Source organism: Balaenoptera borealis, assembly GCF_965194805.1.
Source record: "Balaenoptera borealis genome assembly, chromosome: 13".
Classification (NCBI taxonomy): Eukaryota; Metazoa; Chordata; class Mammalia; order Artiodactyla; family Balaenopteridae; genus Balaenoptera; species Balaenoptera borealis.
This window is the reverse complement of record NC_138870.1, coordinates 88,802,889-88,825,012: the sequence shown is the minus strand read 5'-3', so window position 1 is coordinate 88,825,012 and position 22,124 is coordinate 88,802,889. Positions and strand designations below refer to the sequence as shown.

General features: G+C 45.7%; 1 protein-coding gene across 4 annotated transcripts in view; it reads right to left on the bottom strand.

Annotated features, from left to right (window-relative positions):
• Positions 1–637: 637 nt before the first annotated feature.
• Positions 638–22,124, bottom strand: part of CHST11 (carbohydrate sulfotransferase 11) — a 278,318-nt gene continuing 256,831 nt past the window's right edge. For all 4 annotated transcript variants that reach the window (XM_082349929.1, XM_082349931.1, XM_082349930.1 and 1 more), the window contains one exon: positions 638–6,433. In XM_082349929.1, the coding sequence (XP_082206055.1) occupies positions 5,579–6,433 (855 nt within the window). In that variant the 3' untranslated portion in view covers positions 638–5,578. The remainder of the gene's footprint in view (positions 6,434–22,124) is intronic.

Genomic DNA, 22,124 nt, shown 5'->3' with positions numbered 1-22,124 from the left:
ATTTTCTAATGTCACTTAATATCTACCGTTATAAAAGTTATTTGAACACCAAAATGTAGGAAAGACATGACTTGAGAAAGGAGCGCTCTTCCCAGGAAAGGATACTTCGGCACTGGATACTCATGATTCTTCCTGACGCTATTTTTGTTCACTTGGTGGTGGATCCGTAATGACCCCTGGCCCTGGCAGTGTTCTGGGCCACAGGCCCCTTGGTTTCTGTAGCTTCTGCAGCGTCAGCCAGAGGGCACCTGTGGCACCATGAGAAATAATGATTAGCTGACCACTGACAAGAGGGCATTTCAGTCTTACTCCATGGGGAGTAAACTAAGGCTGGGGGTGTCCTCATCCAGCCTTGTTTCCCACTGACGTTTAGTGCATTTAGTGTCCCAAGTGAGACAGGGACAGGCCGTAACAGTCATAGCCACCCACCACATTAAGAAGTAAGAACATTTCCCATCCATTTCAGAAAACTAAGCTCCATGGTCTGGCCGTTTCCCAACCAGAGGGGACCAGAGCAAGGACAGTGATGACACCAGGAATGGGTGGGAGCCAGGCCACTGGTGGTGAGAACCAGCTGGTGAGTGGACATATCAGATACCATATCCGGCATGGTTGAAAAATGAGACATATCTTCGAATTCAGTATTCTCATGTCAAAATGTTTACATAATACATTTTTTAAACTTAGGGTACAGTAAAATAGAGGTACAACTTTGAGATGATTTCTTCTTTGACAAATAAATAAATAGTTCTTATCAATAAAGCTAAAAATGTCCATCAGGGGAACTGAAAGAAGCTATATACGACATCAGAAAAGGAATGGATTCGGAATCAGAAAATTGGGGCTTTGAAGGGCAGGTCTACAACTTCGGAACCAAAGACAGGCACTTAAGAGAGGCGTGTCGTCGAGTGCCACAACTCTGAAGGCACATCAACCTAAGTGTGAATACCGCCTCTGCCACCAACGCCCTTTAGCCTTTCAGGGCCTGTTTCCTTATCTTTCACGGGGGTGGTAGCCTACATGATCAGGGTGGGCCTTCTAATGCATCGCTTTACAAAGAATTTACAGACAAAACAGGAATGAAGAAAGCTTCTCTTCATCCACTAAACAGAAAGGGCTCGGGTCTATGGAGGTCTTTGCCACGGCCAAGACTGCAATGGGGTCTGCATGTGCGTCTCTCCCACTCCATCCTCTGATACACGTGAGCAGGGCCCCGCACATGCTAAGGGACACAGCCCAGCCCAGCCCACCCCTGCAGTCTTCTGTCAGTGAGCCATGAACAAACCATACACAGAGAGAAGCTTCTTTTCTTTCTTCAATTTAATTGAAGTTACTTAGAAAAATAATCAGGCTTGAATGGCTTTTCCTGGAGGAAGGTTCATGAACATTTTCACGCTTTTGTTGGCAATGTGGAATTCAGCTTTCTTGAACAGTACAGTAAAATACAGGGAGAGTTTTCTACAACAGGCCCTCTACTGCACACAAATATGTAAAAAAAGAAAATCACAAAGATGTTAAATTATATGTCCATATGCCATACTGAGCACGCTCCTAAGAAAAAGAGTATGGGCAGCCCCTTCTGTACCTGACAAAGGGTAACAGACTGAAATTCGCCCGTTAACGGCCGAAGGTCAAGCTGGTGTAGAAGATCCTGCTGCCTGTTCATAGGGTCCAGTTGGTTGTGATGGAAAAGGCTGGAGGAAATACTGGTTGTGGGAACATTGGGGGAGTGATGAGGTCAGTCCTGCTGACATGAGTGGGCAAGAGATTCTGGTTCCCAGGATCGTACAGAACGGGGCATCTCAGATTGCATGTGTGTGTGTAGGGGACGGTCAGGCTGTGAGAGATCTGCTCTGAGCCCCACCCACCAGGGTCAGAGTCCCTCGGCTTCTGGCCAGGTTGGAACAGGGACTTCTGCAGTCACTACCTCAGCACTGGTCCAGACCCCACCAGCTAAGGGTGCTAGGGACTCGCTTTTGTTCTGGGAATTTTCTACCCGTAGGGAATCAGACCCTGGTGCTTCCACGCCTTTGCCACCAGGACACTGGTCCGACCGAAGTTTCCACTGCCCGTTGCTGTCCTGTGCCATACAGGTGGATGGGCAGGACAGTGAAACTCACCTGGTGGATAGGTGGGAAGGAAGGTCCCCTCTGAGACACCAACAGGTCAGCAGACTGCCCCTCTTCCCAGACCAGCTGGGGAGGCAGGCAAGGGGGAGGGTCTGAAGCAGCTGCAGGAATCCAAACCCTGTGGCTAATATTCTAGAGTTTTCCAACCAAAGGGACAGGTTAAGCAGGAATGTCCTTGTAAATACTACTCTGTACCTGGTTTTGAAAACACAGCAGCGCCTCTGAAAAGTGGCTCGGAGATGGGACACCTGCCTGTACTTTTCTCCAGCTAAGCATGCAGTAGAAAGCGTTTTCAAACAGTCTTCTTAAAAAAAAAAAAAAAAAGAAAAGGAACGAAAGAACCAGGAAATTTTGTTTCCCAGGCACATTTTCACCCATGGATTCTTTTTAACCAAGGACACAGAGTTCTTTCTACTTTCTGCAAAAACAGTTGAATTGATTTTTTTAAAAAAAGTTTTTATGCCATTAGAAAATAAAATATGAACACAAAACAGGAGAAAGAGCCCCTCATGGCCAAACCATACCGCAGTATCGTCCCCTGAAGGACACCCTTTCCCACTAGAGCGAGAAGACGAATGAAAGAAGGCATCACAGCTGATCAAAGACGGATGAGATGTGGAAATGCAAAACGCGGGAAATCCACATGAATTTCCGCTTAAAGTACAAAAAGAACACTGAACAATTCCAAACTATAGAATCGAAGGAGCATTCAGCAAGGGTTGAGCTCTCTTGGCTTGCACTGAGCAACCTTGGGCTAGAGCACTAGGGGGACCAACTGAGGCTTTGTGCCCCTCCCCCATCCCTCCTTCTGTCAGCACCGCCCAAGACTCTTCAGCACTCCCTTTGGGAGGGAGGGAATCATGGCCCATGTAATATCCAGGATTAGAACCATTGCACTTAAGCAAAAGTTGAATTCATTTGATAAAGTACCTTCGTTGCTATAAACCGGGTGGAGACTGCGGTGCTGTTTTATTGTTGTTTTGTTTTGTTTTTGGAAGCGGAGTGTCAGGGAAGCGGTTTTTTATCCTTGAAGACCTCAGATGTGCTAAAGCAACCTAGCCAAAGAATATTCAGTGGAACGCTAGCTCTCTGAGATGATCTGCAAAAGAGAGTATCCCGCTCACAGAAGGTCAGGAAGTGCCACCGACTCCATCAGTGATGCTCTTGGGAATTCACAATGTACAGCACACATTCAAGGCTCTGAAAAGTCCTGCAGACAGGAAATGGACTTAGCTTTGTTTCCCAAGGATATCTGACTACAAAACCCTTATTTTGCATCACACCAACTTGTGTCTGGGGAGAACCTGTGTTCTCTGAAGCACATTATCAGGAAACGCCAGAAACCTCTTTCGTTAGCAGAAGCTTTGTTTCTGAGGACAGTGTCCCCTGCCTGGAAATAGGGTCCAGGAATAATTCCAAGGACAGATGAAGTCTGTCACTCTACTTGGTAAAACACATTGCATAAATCTCTATTCGTCAAGGGTACAGTTGACGTGCCCTTCGCAAAGGAGAGAGAGCTTGGAAGAAGGTACACAACATCTTATAAATAGCTTCGGCCACCCTCTCCAGTGCACACCTCACTCACATTCAATAAAATAATTTCCTCCGTGAGACATGGCAGCTGCTGCTCACTGAGCTGGCTGGGAGCTTTACAATACAATTTTAATAGTTTCTGTGAATAAGTTACTCATTTTCTGTTCGTTTAGAATATTCTTCTCCCCTCTGTGCTATACACGGCATCAAAAACAAAAAGCAAAACTTACCCACACCCCATCCCACCCCACCCCCTATTATTAGAACTATTATTATTATTATATACAGTATCTGCTACCAACTCATACACTAGCTGTAAGAGGGATATGGCTCAAACTTCAACGGAGGCATCGGAAATGAGAAGCATGTGCAGACGTTAATTAGCAAGGAACAGGGAATGGAATGTTTCCAGCCTTCCAGAGGAAAAGGGCGTGGGTTACCATCACAGAAGGCTATCCTTGCTGTTCATTGCTGGTGGTTGCAAAGGCGCCGATGGTTTCTTGGCCTTTGGAGGAGCGGATATGCATAAGTGTACAAACAGTCCGCCTCTGACCTTCACAAGGAGTAGAAATGCCAGGCTATTGCAAATCCTCCAATGTCTGAGTCCTGCCACAAAATTTTAATCTTTTATATGGCAAACAGTAGAAAACAACACTTCTAGGTGGAGACCTTAAAGCTGGGCTGGAAATGACAGGAGGAGACGGTTGGCGAATATTCCCTTTCCCTCACCCAAGGCAGACATCACTAATCAATCACAGCACTCTTCCATGCTGTGCCTGGCAAATCTGTTCTGGGGCTTAAAGGCGGATACTACCAATAAATTGGAGTGGGCACATGACAGGAAACATTTTTGTCATCTCTTATGTTGGGCAATGAGCTTGGATTACTCACCAAGTTAAGTGGCCTGTTCCAAGCACGTGGTTTTCAAATTTGGGCCATAGAAAAATGCAAATTTGTAGGGATCCTGAACCTTCTGGGGTTGTTCGTGAATAGTCCAAACCTCATGTTAAGTCCATGAATATCAGGGGTTTGCTAATTGTCAAGCTGGATACTCTGCGTCCACGTAAAGCTTCTTGAGGGCCAAGACTATTGGTTTTGTTCAATGCTCTATCCGCAGGGTCTAGAATTAGGCCTAGCACATAGTAGTTGCTTAATAAATACTTGTTGAATATAAACCACCAGCCACTTCACCTTCATCACAACTGGCACTGCCAGTTAAAAAATTCTGTAGAAAAGCCTATTCTACCAGATTGCTAAGTCTCGTGGGGGGAAAAAAAAAAGCTACAATCAGCTCTCTCCTTGGGTTAAAAAAAAAAAATCACTTTTCTTTCGTGTGAGGAACGTTTGGGTCGACTGAAATCAGTTTGGAATCAGTCCCTTGCAAAGGTGCCTCTTTCTATTTATTTCTAGCAGAATTTCAAGAATGGTGGTATCAACAGACAGCACAATGGTGGTTATCACAGTGACTCTCTGAGCGGTTAATAAGGAGAACATTCATGCCCCTGCACGAGCTGCTGCAAGCACAAAACGAAACATAGATCTCTTCTGCAAAGACGTCAGAATCTTGCTGCCACAAAAAGAAATCTATACAGAGACCATGTTTAAATAACTATAAATAACATTAATTAGAAGTTATGGGATGCACAATTCATGGAATTCACCAGAACACAAAGAAACCTCTGAAACAGTGTTGGGGGATTCATGTCTAAAAAACAAGGACACCCATCCTAGTCCCCTGCAAAGACAGCCGTCCTTCCCCACTAAGGATTTTAAATAATTCTCACTATGCTGCTCGCAGCATCATCCCCAAAGAAATATTAATTTACAAAATAACCCAATATCCATAGAATTCTTTTGACAAATAAAAATCTTAAATTAAAAAGCACGATTCTCGCCCCTCTCCCCACCTCCACCCTTCATTCCAATTTCAGGTAGCTTGGCACTGAGTAATTGAACATTAAAAAATCGAGTTTGTAGACTTCGTACAGCTGCGTCTGGTGCTCTGAGCTGATGTTCTGGAAGAACTCTGTGGTCATTTCATCAGTAGTTCTCGTGGACTTGGCGTAGGTGGGGAACTTCAGGTAGCTGCCCACGCCTGCCAGCTGCAGGACGTAATTGGAATCCTCCTCCAGCGTCTCGTACTTGCCCACGAGGTCATAGTGGATGTGGCACGGGTGGCAGAGGGAGTAGACGGTCTGCCAGTGCTCGTTGAAGGGTTCCTCGCGCTGGGTGTGCGGGTCTATGAGATAGGCCACGAACTCCTCGAACTTGACGTCGTCGCCCTTGCGCAGGGCCTCCTGCGTGGCGTTCTTGCGCTGCCGCTTGATGATCTTGGTGCCGTAGCGCTTGTGGAAGGAGGTGTTGTACTTCTGCGTGAACTTGTTCCGGTAGGCGGACACCAGCCTCTCGAAGGGCTCCCGCACGAACAGGAACTTCATGTAGCTTTTCAAGCGGTGGTTGATCTCGGGAATGCTGTACTGGTTCAGGGTCTTCAGGTTGGCCGAGACGTGCGCCTCGTTGGCCGGGATCTCCATAGGGTCGCTGTACTTGCCCCGCCCGGTCAGGACCATCATGAGCCGTTTCCAGTTGGTGCACGCCACCTTGGGCACGTAGCAGTAGATGAGCTCATGGTCCTCATCCACCACCAGGTGCTTCAGGTCGTTGGGGGTCAGCACCCGCCGCTTGCGGCTCACGGCGCTGTTGGCCCGGCACGTGTCTGTGACCTGGTCCCGCCGCATCTGGTGCAGGACGGCCGTGTTGGAGAGCTCCAGCTGCAGAGGGGACACAAGAAGGATAAGAACTCAGTACTTGTGTGGGATGTTTACACTGGGCCACATCCACAACACGATGGCCAATGCGGGCCACCAAGGCAGCCACTGACAACCTAAATGGCCTGTCTCCCTTTCCAATTCTCCATCAGCTGTCGGGACTATTTCGGTTCTGTGTTCCACCATGCTTCCTTTGGAGAGTAATGATAATGACCAACTCTATAACTTACCCATCACCCTCTACATGCCCGGCATTTTACTAGAGCTTCATATATACAGTTTTTCTTTTCTCCGTACAACAAACTTGAACCGTTATTGATTTATTTAACAATATCAAATACCTGCCGCTGTGCCAGGTAGCACGCTGCTAGGCACTGGGGGTGCACTAATGAAAAAGCGCAACAAGGTAACTGCCCTTATGGAGCTGGGAGTCCAGCTGGAAAGAAAAGGGAACTGACGTTCAGAGATGTCAAGTTACTAGCTTGCGCTCACACAGTGAGAGAGTCAGTATTCAAACTTAGGTCTGCCTGGCAGCCAAAGCTGCCCACTTTCCACTCTAATCTGATGTCCAGTCCTCCAGCCTTCTTGATTAAAGCAGGAAGAAAGCACGGAGTTCCGGCATTTGATTGCTCTATTTGAAAGCAAGGGGATCCAATTTTTCTACAAGCCTGTCACTGTGGACATCTGTTGCTTTTTGCTTCCTCAGTACCAGTGCCTTGATTTTCATCTGGGAACCTGCTTTCCTTCATTTGCAGCTCCCTTTCCTCTCAAGCTGCTGAGCTGAGAGAATGCACCCTGGAGCTTGGGGACGGGTTTTTTTTTTTTTAATTTAATTTTTTCTTTTATATTGGAGTATAGTTGATTTATAATGTTGTATTAGTTTCAGATGTATGGTTCTTCTTTTAAATATCAAAGGTACCAATATTATGATTAAAGTTATAGAGAGACTGGGGCACCAGGGCTATGGAATAGCCACTCTGGGGCTGCAGATGACATGGCTGTGTCCCTGACCCCGGAATGAATGGGGTCCCCATCCTCATAATCGTCTTCTGAGGTCCTTCCCAGTCCAGCACCAACCTACTTCTCCCACCTCATTCCCGTTCCTCCGCCCCCTTTAGAACTGAAGGAAGCTCCAAAGAAACAAATGATTCACTCTTTTCCTGTTGGGCCCAGCCACTCCTATCTGGGATTCTTCCCTCTCCCTTTCTGCTGGTGTAAACTGGATAATCCACGAAGGCCCGACACATGCCCCTGCCACACAAGTGGAAGAACCATTCCCTCCTCTAAACACCCTCCCCACTGAGTGTCCTTTACAGCACAAATGCCCCGTCTGTTTCATGATTGGTTTTCTCAAGTCGGGCAACCCCTTGATTCACAGGGACCCAAAGCACAGAGCCACTGCCCTCTCCAGGCTGGACTGCGGGTGGTCTAGAGTAGGGAATGCGGAGGGATCAGTGAAATCCCGCTGCCCCTAAAACCACCTGCACAGGCAAGTCAGTAGAGCCAAGGGCCCGGGTGGGACCCAAGAAGCTGGCCTTGTGTTTCCAACTCTGAACCACAATCTGTACAACTCATTCTAGAATGTGCACAGGGCAGTTGGGATGGGCTTAAGTTAGGAACACTGATGAGTTTATGGGGGACCTGAGGGATATCCTGGTGGCCACTGGAGAGAAGTCATTACATCCTGCTTTAGGGCTCTGTGTCTGTCTTCTCTCGTGGTTCCCACGACGATGGTGGTGACGGTGATATCAGCCGGTATGAGACAACAGCAGACAGCTGGGGGAGCTACTCTGTGTCAGGCACCTTCACACCTTCAGGTTATTTAAATACATTATCTTTAATCTTCCCAGCAATTTTCTGAAGTAGATGCTATCACCACTGGAAATTTCCACACTCAAGGGAAGGAAGCAAACCAAGGCAGAGTGCTAATGTTCTGAAAGTTCCATGAGCAAACAGGAGATTCTCTTGCTACTTTAGTCTCATAAGCAACTGGGGGAAATCTGGAAGGAGTTGTCACTGCCCTCTTGATGGTCATTCCCCTTTACAATCCTACACTGTCACTCTTCCCTTCAAGAAGTCGAGTCTATTTCTCCAGCCCCCTGACTCTGGCTGTGACTCGCTCAGACTAGCAGAATGTGCTAGAAGTGAGGAGGAACCAGTTCTGGGGCCTATCATAGAGACTTGTGGTGCCTGCCCTTTGCGGCCACACCTTCATACCACACCGGCCAAAGGCTCTCCCTGCCAAATGCAAGTACCATGAAGTGTGAACTTTGTCTTTCCAGGGCTGTAGCTCCAGTGCTTGCAAAAGTGCCAGTCATATAGTAGACGGTCACTAAGTATTCGTTGAGTGAATGAATGAATCAGCTAATAATCTCTTCAGGGAAACTGCACAGGAAAGGGGGAAGGCCCCTCTGTAGGTAAAGAAATTTCCCAATTGTTCATAGATGTCAGAACGTTCTTTAACAGAGGCTGTAATAGTGATCCCCCAAAATTCATGGGGGACCTCGGAATGTGACCTTATTTGGAAATATGGGGCTGTTTTTTGCAGATGCGATTAGTTAAACTGAAGTCATACTGAGTGAAGGTGGGTCCTAGTCCAATGACTAGTGTCATTATAAGGAGAGAATACAGAGACACAGAGACACACATAGAGAAGGCCACGTGATGGCAGAGGCAGAGGTTGGAGTGACGCATCTACTAGCTAAGAGATGCCGAGGGTTGTCGGCAACAACCAGAAGCAGGGGAGGACGAGGAAGGGTGTACGCATGGAGCCGTCAGGGAGCGTGTGGCCCTGCTGACACCTTGATTTTAGACTTCCAGCCTCTGGAGCTGTAAGAGAATAAACTCCTGTTATTTTAAGCCACTGAGTTTATGATACTTTGTTATGGCAGTCCTAGGGAACTAATACAGGAACCAAGCCTTCAGCCCATACCTTTGAGCAAATTGTTAGAAAATATAAATGTATAAGAGAGGGTAACATTATATAAGATATTTTTACATAAAAGAGTAAGGAAAGGGGATTAGAGCACTCAATAGAAAGTGGGTAAGATCTGAAATCAGAAGACCTAGGCTTGGGCAAGACCCTTAACTTTTTAAGCCTCGGTTCTATTATTTGCAAAATGGGAATAGTGCCACCTACCCTGCAGGGGTGTTGATTAAATCAAATAAAAAGTATGGGTTGGCATTTAGACAATAAGATCAAGTCTAGTTCAGAATTTGGACAAGGTATGGTACACTGAAGGGAGTTAACATATATGCATTCTTTTTTTAATTAATTAATCAATCAATCAATCTTTGGCTGCGTTGTCTTGCTGAGAGCGGGCTTTCTCTAGTTGCGGCGAGCGGGGGCTACTCTTCGTTGCGGTGCGCGAGCTTCTCATTGCAGTGGCTTCTCCTGTTGCGGTGCACGGGCTCTAGGCACGCGGGCTTCAGTAGTTGTGGCTCATGGGCTCTAGAGCGCGGGCTCAGTAGCTGTGGTGCATGGGCTTAGTTGCTCCGCAGCATGTGGGATCTTCCCGGACCAGGGCTCGAACCCGTGTCCCCTGCATTGGCAGGAGGATTCTTAACCACTGCGCCACCAGGTAAGTCCCTATGCATTCTTCATGAAAGAAGAAAAAATAAATCCAAGAAAGAAGGCCAGAAAACTCAAAGACAAATTTCACCAGCTCTATAATTTTGTTGCAGGCCAGCCCTAGGTCATGGAGTTCAATTAATATTTAGTTTGAATGGTAAAACTCTGACTTTTGCATTTCCTGATTTCTGAACAGATGTATTCATCACCTTAAGAAGAGCATTCATGCCACTTAAAAAACCTAACCCAAACCAGAACTGTCCTAAAGGAAATAGGACTAGGAAGGAAAAAGGGCCCATCAATTTTGTCCATTTGAATCACTACTGGACAGTTTTGAAGGCAATAAATTGCTAAATGAGCAGAGAAGCAAGGGGTCTTTCTTCTTTCTCCCCAGCTTTTTTCAGTTGGAGACAATTTTCTGGCCGTTTGAATCCCCAGGGAGGTAGCATGTCAGATAATATTGCACTCAGGACCACAGAGCCATGAATAATGGAAACGATACCACAGCGTTGTTTTACATCCAATTGCAGAGACAGAAAATAATTCAAAGGGGCTTTGGAATGTGGTATTGTGGTTTCTTTCTCTTCCATTTCCTCCTTCTCCACGGCAGTTTAGGTGGCAAATGGTGCACCTGCTGCAATAAGGCAGCACAATTTCCCTCAGGAGGACTTTGGGACACAGATCAAGAGAATAAGCATATTCTCAATCCTGAGACATATTCTCAATTCCTTCTCAGAGGAAGGAATTCACCCAGGCCTCTAGTGTTGATTTTTTTTTAACAAAATATTTTGTTTTTATTTTAACTTTTTATTTTAAAACAATTTCAGGCTAGTGTTGATTTAACTTATTAAAAGTATAATGGTACTAAAATATGCACAAATATAAAACTAGGTAGAGAAGACCAAAACAAATGGAAACATTCAAGTGAACAACATTAACCTGACAGATGATGATGTTTTACTGGAACCAAAGCCCTACTAGAAACGCACAGGGCACTTGCTGTCTGTGCCGGGAGAGGCTCTTTGCAGTGTGGCATTCCTCCTCTATGTGCTGCTCAACTTTCCCACCGCTTTCTCATTTCTAGTTACTATAAAATCCAGCACCCTGTAATATCACTTGACCTTTACTTGGTCCAAATGCATCATTTATATATTTTTTGTCTCTGCCCATTTCTAATGAGCCCAAGACAATAAAAATTGAGTTACACGTTACTACCAAGATGATCAATGAACACACGTGCCATAATTTCACATGGCAGGGCTAGGTGTGGCCCTGATAATCCAGAAATGCTTTATCGTTTCTTCAAAATACAAATAAGAATATAAACTAAAAATATAAAATTAATATAATTCTCAGAACTCAGATCCCTGGGAGCTATATCTGTGGACCCCTTGAACCTTGGTTTAAGAAACCTGGATTAAGGGGAGCCCTGGACAGGTCAGAGGGAAGAGAAGAATGCTTCACCATCATGGCCAGGATGGGGCAGGAAAGATTTCGGATGGCGGCCTGGGCTGTTGCAGATATCTCCATTTTTGATATTAGGACCAACTGCGTGTTAGAAATTGTAATCAGGTAAGCAGTGATTTCTAACCTTAAGGAGAATGCAGATCTGGTTATGTCACTTCCACACTTGTCCCCAGTCAGGGTTCACAGGAGCTTTTGTAATGGTCCCAACTCTTCAGCAACTAACAGGTTCCCTGAGTATCAGTTTGACATCTATCCAGGAAGAGGAGGGAGCGAAGAGCATTTCCTTGGTGAACAGCTTGCTCCCTTGTCACAGAAAGAAAACATCTGTCTTCTCCAACCATGTTGTATCAGTTTTACAAAGAGGGCTTGTTGTTCTGATAATTATCTGAGCTTGAGATCAGTCTCTTTCCTTTTTCACTCCCTTTCTCTCCCCTCTTCTTTCCTTTCTCAAAGGTGTCTGAAGAGACCATAACAAAGGACATATGTGTAGCATAAAACTGAAAGAGGAAAAAACAAATATACTAAAAGGGCTGTGACTGAGGATCTTCTCTGGTGGTGGGCTTCCTCATAGCAGGGACAAAAGGGGAAACGGGATTAAGTCTCCTTGCTTTTGTTCTCAGAAAGAAGTAGCATTCCAATTGCTTGGGACAGAAAATATACGCAGTGTTGGGGACTCAGAAATTTGAGTCGAGGAGGGAGATTCTTGGATTCAGTGTGCCCATGCTGGAATATTCAGAGGGTCGCTTTCTTCGTGGGAGACGAGTAGCACGCGTCATTATCACCTGTGTCCACAGGGCCCTTCAGCATTCACAGGGCACTTTCACACACCGTCCCACTTAAAGATCCCAGTGGGATTTCTCCGGAAACTACTAAAAGAAGTTTATATTCAGCAGACCGGCCCGTACTTCCGACCACGTGTCATCTTTTTCTGGGCTGGCTCTGCCAGGTATTACCAATACCTCATGTGAATGGTTCTCAACCTTGAGCTTGCATGGCAATCACCTGGAGGGCTTGTTAAAACGCAGTTTGCTGGATCCACCCCAAGTTGCCAATTCAGTAGGTCTGGGACTGGGCCTGAGAATCTGTATTTTAAGCAAGTTCCCAGGTTGTCAGTTTGTTAGGGCTGCCATAACAAAATACTACAGACTGGGTGGCTTAAGCAGCAGAAACGGATTTTCTCAGAGTCCTGGAGGTGTGGGCAGGGTTGGTTTCCTCTGAGGTCTCTCTCCTTGGCTTGCGTATGTCTGCCTTCTTGCTGCCTTTTCATACAGTCAGCCCTCTGTGCATCTTTACCCCTGGTGTCTCTTCCTCTTCTTCTTTTTTTTAAAAATAAATTTATTTATTTTTTGGCTGTGTTGGGTCTTCGTTGCTGTGCGCGGGCTTTCTCTAGTTGCGGCGAGCGGGGGCTACTCTTTGTTGCGGTGCACGGGCTTCTCATTGCGGTGGCTTCTCATTGCGGAGCACGGGCTCTAGGCGTGCGGGCTTCAGTAGTTGTGGCACGCGGGCTCAGTAGTGGTGGCACACGGGCTTAGCTGCTCCGTGGCATGTGGGATCTTCCCTGGACCAGGGCTTGAACCTGTGTCCCCTGCACTGGCAGGCGGATTCTTAACCACTGCGCCACCAGGGAAGTCCTCTTCCTCTTCTTATAAGGACACCAGTCTTACTGGATTAGGCCCACCCTAATGGCCTCGATTTAATTCAGTCACCTCTTTAAAGGCCCTATCTCCAAAAACGGTTACGTTCTGAGGTACTGGGGGGTTGGGACTCCAATATATGAATACTGGGGGTGGGGCACAATTCAGCCCATTACAGCAGGTGATGCTGATGTGCTGGTCCGAGGACCACACTTTGAGAACCACATCTTTCCACTATGAGGAAAGGACTGTAATCTAACATCTTTCACCAATTCAAGCTATTCTTAATTATAGAACACAGAGCCAAGTTTGTCATCTGCTGCCAGGCAACTCCTAGGTCTACCTCCAGCTGCAACCTCGACTCCCCTCACCTCCCTTTGATCTCCCGAAAGTATAAATTAGGTCAGAGGAAGGCTGATTCTAGGAAACTGTGAACATGGCTACAGGCTCTGGGCTGTGTCCTGCGTTCTCACTTAGATGTCTATTTTTAATTTGGACATTTAAAAAAGGCAACTGTAATTAGCTGAAGTACCAAATTTAGGGACTGTTTGAGTCTTTAAAACTTCACTACGTTTCATCTTAAAAGGAAGGAAAGCACGTTTCCCTTAAATTAAAACGTCTTTTGCGGTGTTTACAGTTTCTTTCAGACACAAGGACCCAAACTGAAGGAGGAGCAGCTGGTCCATTTTACTGTCCCGGGTGGAGGAGATGCAGAGGAATGGAAACCCAGAGAAAAAGGTAAATGTAAAGGCATCAAGAGAGTGGGGTTGGCAGAATCTGTCATTAACAACTGCCTGCTTGGGCCCAGCCTCAGGTTCTCCACTTGCAAATCCTAATACAAGACCCCTTCGAGCATCTTGGCGGCACTGCCATCATCTTGCTGATTTCAGAATTGGGGGAGGGAGAGGAAAACCCGGGGATCTGATTTGCTATGATTCTATTATATTTCCTTCTGGTATAGTAATTCCTAAACTCTCACAAGAAAGGCTAGTCATGAGGAATCCCTGAAGAAACCACATCCACAGCAAAAAAGAGGCCCACGTTTATACTAGCTACCATTTCTTGAGCACTTACTATGTACCAGCCACTTTTAATCCTCCCAGTCTAGGGGATTGGTATCATTAGTGTTCCCAACTTATGAATGAGGAAACTGAGGCGCAGGGAGAATAAGTAACTTGCTCAAGACCAGGGAGCTAGGAACTGGGGCTGGGTTTTGAATCCAGGCAGCCTGTGCTCTGAGCCCCTGCACCGTGCAGCCTCCCAGGATCTGCAGCTCCCCCGGGAGTTACCGTCTCCAGGGCAGCTGCTGGAGCCATGCGTCTCCATCCTGGCAGCTCACAGGGGAGCTTTAAATACCACTGAGGGCTGGGGCCCAACCCCAGAGATCTGAGCCCAGAGTGATTGCTTTGGGTATGGCCAGCTCCCTGGGGATTCGAAAGCTGCCCAGGTGGGAACCATGTCTTAGAGGCTCCAATGTCAGCAGCTATATAAACTAAAGCATGGAGTGGACTTGAGCAATGACCTGTGTGTGATCTTGGGCAAATTTCACCTTCCTGGTCTTCAGATTTGAAATTAGGGGCTTTCCATCCTGTAGGGCCAGAGATCAAAGGTCTAGAAGGCCACAATTCTAACGTCTTTCCTGTATCCTTAGAGAACCACTAGGAATTCTATAATGCTTAAAAACTTTTATGTTTAGAAAAGAAAGGAGAAAAACATTGAGCCTTTAAAGAAAGAATCTAGTCTGAACCTGTTGCAAAACTTAAAAGGTTTAGGAAAGAATTGATTCCACATTAACTGACATTAGCATTGCCAGGGAAATTGGTTTATTTCTTTTTTTGAATTGAAGTATAGTTGATTTACAGTGTTGTGTTAATTACTGTTGTGCAGCAAAGTGATTCAGTTATACATATGTATATATACACATTCTTTTTTAAAATATTCTTTTCTATTATGGTTTATCATAGGATATTGAATATAATACCCTGTGCAATATAGTAGGACCTTGTTGTTTATCCATCCCATATATAAAAACTTACATCTGCCAACCCTAACCTCCCATTCCATGCCTCCCCCAACCCCCTCCCCCTTGGCAACCACCAGTCTGTTCTCTATGTCTGTAATTCTGTTTCATAGATATGTTCATTTGTGTCACATTTTAGAGTCCACATATAAGTGATATCATATGGTATTTGTCTTTCTCTTTCTGACTTATTTCACTTAGTATGATAATCTCTAGTTGCATCCATGTTGCTGCAAATGGCATTATTTCATTCTTTTTTAAGGCTGAATAGTATTCCATTGTACTGTATATATGTACCACACCTTATTTATTCATTCATCTGTCAATGGACATTTAGGTTGTTTCCATGTCTTGGCTATTGTGAATAGTGCCACTATGAACATAGGGGTGCAGGTATCTTTTTGAATTATAGTTTTGTCTGGATATATGCCCAGGAGTGGGATTGCTGGATCATATAGTAGTTCTATTTTTAGTTTTCTGAGGAACCTCCATACTGTTTTCCACAGTGGCTGCACCAACTTACATTCCCACCAACAGTGTATGAGGGTTCCCTTTTCTCCACACTCTTTCCAGGATTTGTTATTTTTAGACTTTTTAATGATGACCATTCTAACCGGTGTGAGGTGGTACCTCATTGTAGTTTTGAGTTGCATTTCTCTAATAATTAGCAATGCTGAGCATCTTTTCATGTGCCTATTGGCCATCTGTATTTCTTCCTTGGAGAAATGTCTCTTTAGGTCTTCTGGCATTTTTGGATTGGGTTGTTTGTTTTTTTGTTGTTGAGTTGTATGAGCTGTTTGTATATTTTGGAAATGAAGGCCTTGGTCACATCGTTGGCAAATATTTTCTCCCTTTCTGTAGGTTGTCTCTTTGTTTTGTTTATGGTTTCCTTTGCTGTGCAAAAGCTTGTAAGTTCGATTAGGTCCCATTTGTTTATTTTTGCTTTTATTTCTTTTGCCTTGGGAGACTGACCTAAGAAAACATTGGTACGATTTATGTCAGAATGTTTTGCCTATGTTCTCTTCTAGGAGTTTTATGGTATCATGTCTTAATGTTTAAGTCTTTAAGTCAGTTTGAGTTTATTTTTGTGCACGGTATGAGGGTGTGTTCTAACTTCATTGATTTACATGCGGCCACCCAACTTTCCCAGCACCACTTGCTGAACAGGCTGTCTTTTTCTCATTGTATATTTTTGCCTCAGAAAATTGGTTTCTTAGGATTTCAACTTGTCACTAGGGAATCAACTGTTTAATAATAAGGACTGAATCTCTACAGGAGCTTTTCCTACCTTTCCAAAGCAAAAAGAAGAAGGAAAAGGTGCAATGGATGGGAAGCATTTTGAGCCCTGGAAGGTGAGGCAGTGGTGCAGGAGACCCTCGGTGATGGAGGGCCCAGAGCTGGCCTCTGGATGCAGCCCCCAAGCCAGGCTCAGCTGACACGGCCACAGGTGAGCTAAGGCTCTGAGCTGCGTTTTAACCTTGGGTACTTTGAGGGCAGAAACAAGCAAGCAGAGGGTTAAGGTACTTCTTTTGTATCAGGGTTTAAATGTGGTGACCTGGGTTAGGGTCACAAACTCAAATGCCCTCTGGAGCCAGCAGGGAGTCCCTGAGCCACTGAAGGCGGGAGATGCCACTTAAATCTTGCTCATGTGGTCGTGAGGGAATGGGGACCTGGTCTTTTGGGATGGTTCAAATTCTCAAGAGAAGCCAGAAAACCCGATTTTACGTGTCATCTGCATTCTCAAATGTTAGCTACAATCAAAAAATAATTTTTGTAATGGTGTTTAAAATTGTTTTTTAACTTGTTTGGGCTGGATTTGCACGGGGGCCACCAGTTGGTGCCCTCCCCCAGGCACTGGACAGTGGGACTAGTAACGAGGTGCCCTCTTGGAAAGGGCTGTTCTGAGCTGTGCCCACCACTGCCTCCCACCCAGCTGCCCTGCTCAGTTAACCGAGCCGTAAGCAGTTGAGGGGGGAAAGAGTCAGGTGGAACAAGCCAGACTGCAGAAGTTCCCGAATGCAGTTAGGAGAGCTCACGATCAGCAGTGGTTACTAGGAGACGCCCCTGGGACCTCAGCTCTGCCCACCCACTCTTCTTTGTAATACCTCCTCCTAACACTGTCATCACAATCTACTTATTTTGCGTGTCTCTCCCTTCTAGAATGTAGACTCCAAGAAGGCAGGTACTTTTTACTTTGTGTTCATCCTCACGTCCTCGGTGCCCGGCACATACTAGACACTCAAAGCTTTGTTGAATGAACGAATGGATGCATGCATACATGAATGAATGACTTGGGGGTGACAGGGATTTTAAAGGCCACAAAATGGCTGAAGAGGCTGCATGGGCTTCCAGGTGCCTAAATCTGCAGCCCCAGCCCATCTTCCCATGGAGGGTTTCTGGCAAAGATCCTGCAGCTGCAAGGCAAGAGCTTAGTATCAGCCCAGAGGCCGGAGGCCAAGAGACAAGCAGCTGGGGTGCTCGGTGCCGGGTGGAAATGGGCTCAGGGTGCCTGCAGTAGCCTTTGACGTGGGGGGCGTGGGAAGTGGCACTTTCCACCCGAAGGGTGAGGCCAGGAAGCAGGAGGAGAATCACTCGAGGGTGCTGGTGCCAAGGGCTCCCTTTCAGCCTGACCAGGTGTGGCTGTAGGGGCTCGTTGCCATCTCAGATCAGCTGTTCAGGCTTCCGGAGGCCTGGGCAGGGTGCGGGGGTGGGGGGGGGCGTGCAGGGATGGGGATGCTTGCCAAGCTGGACCGGCGTCCGATGAATGGTGGCCCGGAACAGGGACAATGGCAGGGAAGGGATGTGCCTCCCACGTGCTCGGGAGGCTGGGTTTCCTGGGAAAGCAGAAGTCGGAGGGCAGGTGGAACGTGCACTGCTGACTGATGCTTTGGGACCCTCGGAAGTCATTGCTGGCAGGAGGCCGGGGGAGGGTTCCACTGTGCAGCCTCCAACGGCTCACCCCTCTCCCAGCCGAGGTGGCCGACGGCACCCCACCCACGTGGGCCTCCCAGAGGGCGATGCTCTTCTGAGGCAGGGGGTTATGACCCCCCCCCCCCAGTTTCTCCTTCTGGTCTCTCCCTCCTTGGGACCGACTGACTTCATTGGTTCTCTTCCTAGACTCACCAGAATGTTCTACTACTCATATTTTACCCAAATCACTTGACCTCCTCAGGTCTTAGTTACCCCATCTGTAAAATGGGCACAACAATAGTGTCTCCTCCTCAGGGTTGTTTAGAGGATTCAGTGAGAGCTTACAAGGAAAGCACTTAGCACTTCTCTTTATCACTATAAATATTACAGAGGGTAGCTTCCGAAGTGGCCGACAGTATAGCGAGCACATTACCCTGCCTCTCCCATAGCCTAACAGCACATCTCACTCCTTAGTGTATGTAAGAATCACAGTGTGCGCTTGGTGAAATATGGATTCCTAGACGCCACCTGGAGAAATTCTGACTCAGTGGGTCTGGTTGTTCTAGGTACCTGCTCTTGACGGCTGCCCCAGGATGATTCTACCAGGCCGATTCCAAGGTTGGTGATCCTGTGTCCCATTTTGAAAACTGCTGATCATACGTTACTTTTACATGAACAGGTTCTGCAGTTAACATCCAACACATTTGTCATCTATGCAAAACGCCTGGCTCACGGCGATTCAATATCTCACTGATGTCAGAGACAGAAGCAATTGGAGGCGACTTGGATTGGCAGCTGTTTGTTGAGCAAATTGGAGGTCTAAAGAGCCATTTTCTAGCTACAGAGAGATTAGCTATTAATAAGTATTAACAGACTGTACAGTGTGCCTGGGATTTCAGAGTCAGTGAACTATGGATTAGGAGACACCCCAGAGGTCAATTTCTTTCTTAATCAAGTAGCATGTTTCAACAATATCCCATTTCCCTATTGTTCAAAGGGTACATTCTCTTAGGCTTTCAGGTCTGCATGCTGTGTGTTTCCTGGCGAGGGCAAGGCTGGTCTTTCACTAGGAGGGGAGGTGGAGCCAGCTCTGAGACGGGAGCTCAAAGCCCTGCTCCCACCCATGCCTAGGAAGCACCTCCTCCTCGCCCCCATCCACAGACCTGGGGCCCCAAAAGAGCCATTTTCACCACCTTCACCCAGACCCCTTTGTCTCAAGCTGCTCCATCCCAATTACGGTTATAGCGCCGTGAACAATGTGAGTTCAACTTATTTCCCTCCTCCAAGGCCATTAGGACAGGGCCTGGGTATCGCTGTGTCCCAAGGGCCGGGCACTCAGTGCCCAGTACTTGCAGGACTCAGAAAACAATGATTAGCTTTGTGCCAACGTGTTAATGCCTTTCAAATACTAAAACTTTTTTGTCTGTCTCAGCTGCTTTACTACCTTTTCCCTTGTTCAACGATGGCCCATTTGGGAGGATAATGAAAGTGCCACAGGAAGGCCATCATTGAGTGCTACAGGGACAAGCATGTCTAAATTCACAGCTGTTTAGTGAGAAACTTAAGAACCTGGGCTGCTTCTCAGTCACTTCTGGGGACATACAAATACACATAATGGAGCCATACATGACGTCATGGATTTGGATCAGGGGCCCACAGATGAATAAGACCCTCAAGTTAATGGCATCAGAGGTGGGCATGTCCTGTTTGTAGAGTTGCAGAGTGATTTTACAGCCTTAGAGCCCTTGGAACACAGAGCTTCAGAGTCGGAAAATACCTTTGCGATCATCTGATACCACGTTCTGATTTTCAGATGGCAAAACTGAGGCCCAGAGATGTTAACCCATCCACCTACTCCCAGGAAGTGGAAAAGCTGGGACCAGAAACTGAGTCTTCTTCCCCTTTGTGCTGCTGGACTGTATGGTGAAAAGAGGAACCTTCTTGTTCCATCCTCCCAGCAGCCCTTGTCCATGGCACAGGGATGGATCCAGGAACTGAGTGATGGGTGGGCCAGCCCAAGTGCCACCTACATCGTGCTAAAACATCTCTGTGAGATGTAGCAAACAACGCTGCTTCCAGCAACCTAAGGAGTATCATGTGAGTCATGATCAGTGGAATTTCTGAAACTGAACAGGAGCCAGTGACCTTTTTGATTAGCCAGTATAGGGAACATGGCAAAGGTCCCCCTGGGCTGGCTTGATTGAGGAATCCATTAAAGAAAAGTGAAGCAAGAACTGGGAAAAGTCTTGATGATTTTTTTAAAAGAACAGTGACTCTGCTGTTTGCAGATGACAGGATACTATCCATAGAAAATACTAAAGATGATACCAGAAAACTACTACAGCTCATCAATGAATTCAGTGAAGGTGCAGAATACAAAATTAATACGCAGAAGTTTCTTGCATTTCTATACAATAACAACAAAAGATCAGAAATAGAAATTAAGGAAACAATCCCATTTACCATCACATCATAAAGAATAAAATACCTAGGAATAATACCTAAGGAGGCAAAAGACCTGTACTCTGAAAACTATAAGACGCTGATGAAAGAAATTAAAGACGACACAAACAGATGGAAAGATATACCATGTTCTTGAGTTGGAAGAATCAATACTGTCACCATGACTATACCATCCAAGGCAATCTACAGATTCAATGTAATCCCTATTAAATTCCCAATGGCATTTTCCACAGAACTAGAACAAAAAAATTTTTTAATTTGTATGGAAACACAAAAGGCCCTGAATAGCCAAAGCAATCCTGAGAAAGAAAAACGGAGCTGGAGGAATCAGGCTCCCTGCCTTCAGACTATACTACAAAGCTACAGTAATCAAAATAGTATGGTACTCAGTACCTCCCATCAGGAAGCTTGCAAAAGCCTCTTAGATAGCCTCATCCACCGGAGGGCAGACAGCAGAAGCAAGAAGAACTACAGTCCTGCAGCCTGCGGAAAGAAAACCACATTCACAGAAACATAGACAAAATGAAAAGACAGACAAAATGAAAAGGCAGAGGACTATGTACCAGATGAAGGAACTAAAACCCCAGAAAAACAACTAAATGAAGTGGAGATAGGCAACCTTCCAGAAAAAGAATTCAGAATAATGATAGTGAAGATGATCCAGGACCTCAGAAAAAGAATGGAGGCAAACATCGAGAAGATGCAAGAAATGTTTAACAAAGACCTAGAAGAATTAAAGAACAAACACCTAGAAGAATTAAAGAACAAACAGAGATGAACAATACAATAACTGAAATGAAAAATACACTAGAAGGAATCAATAGCAGAATAACTGAGGCAGAAGAACGGATAAGTGACCTAGAAGACAGAATGATGGAATTCACTGCCATGGAACAGAATAAAGAAAAAAGAATGAAAAGAAATGAAGACAGCCTAAGAGACCTCTGGGACAACATTAAATGCACCAACATTCACATTATAGGGGTCCCAGAAGGAGAAGAGAGAAAGGACCCGAGAAAATATTTGAAGAGATTATAGTAGAAAACTTCCCTAACATGGGAAAGGAAATAGCCACCCAAGTCCAAGAAGTGCAGAGAGTCCCAGGCAGGATAAACCCACAGAGAAACAGGCTGAGACACATAGTAACAAAATTGACAAAAATTAAAGACAAAGAAAAATTATTAAAAGCAACAAGGGAAAAATGACAAATAACATACAAGGGAACTCCCATAAGGTTAACAGCTGATTTCTCAGTGGAAACTCTACAAGCCAGAAGGGAGTGGCATGATATATTTACACCAATGGACAGATCATCCAAAATGAAAATAAATAAGGAAACAGAAGCTTTAAATGACACAACAGACCAGATAGATTTAACTGATATTTATAGGACATTCCATCCCAAAACAGCAGATTACACTTTCTTCTCAAGTGCGCACAGAACATTCTCCAGGATAGATCACATCTTGGGTCACAAATCAAGCCTCAGTAAATTTAAGAAAATTGAAATCATATCAAGCATCTTTTCTGACCACAATGCTATGAGATTAGAAATGAATTACAGGGAAAAAAACGTAAAAAACACAAACACATGGAGGCTAAACAATACATTACTAAATAACCAAGAGA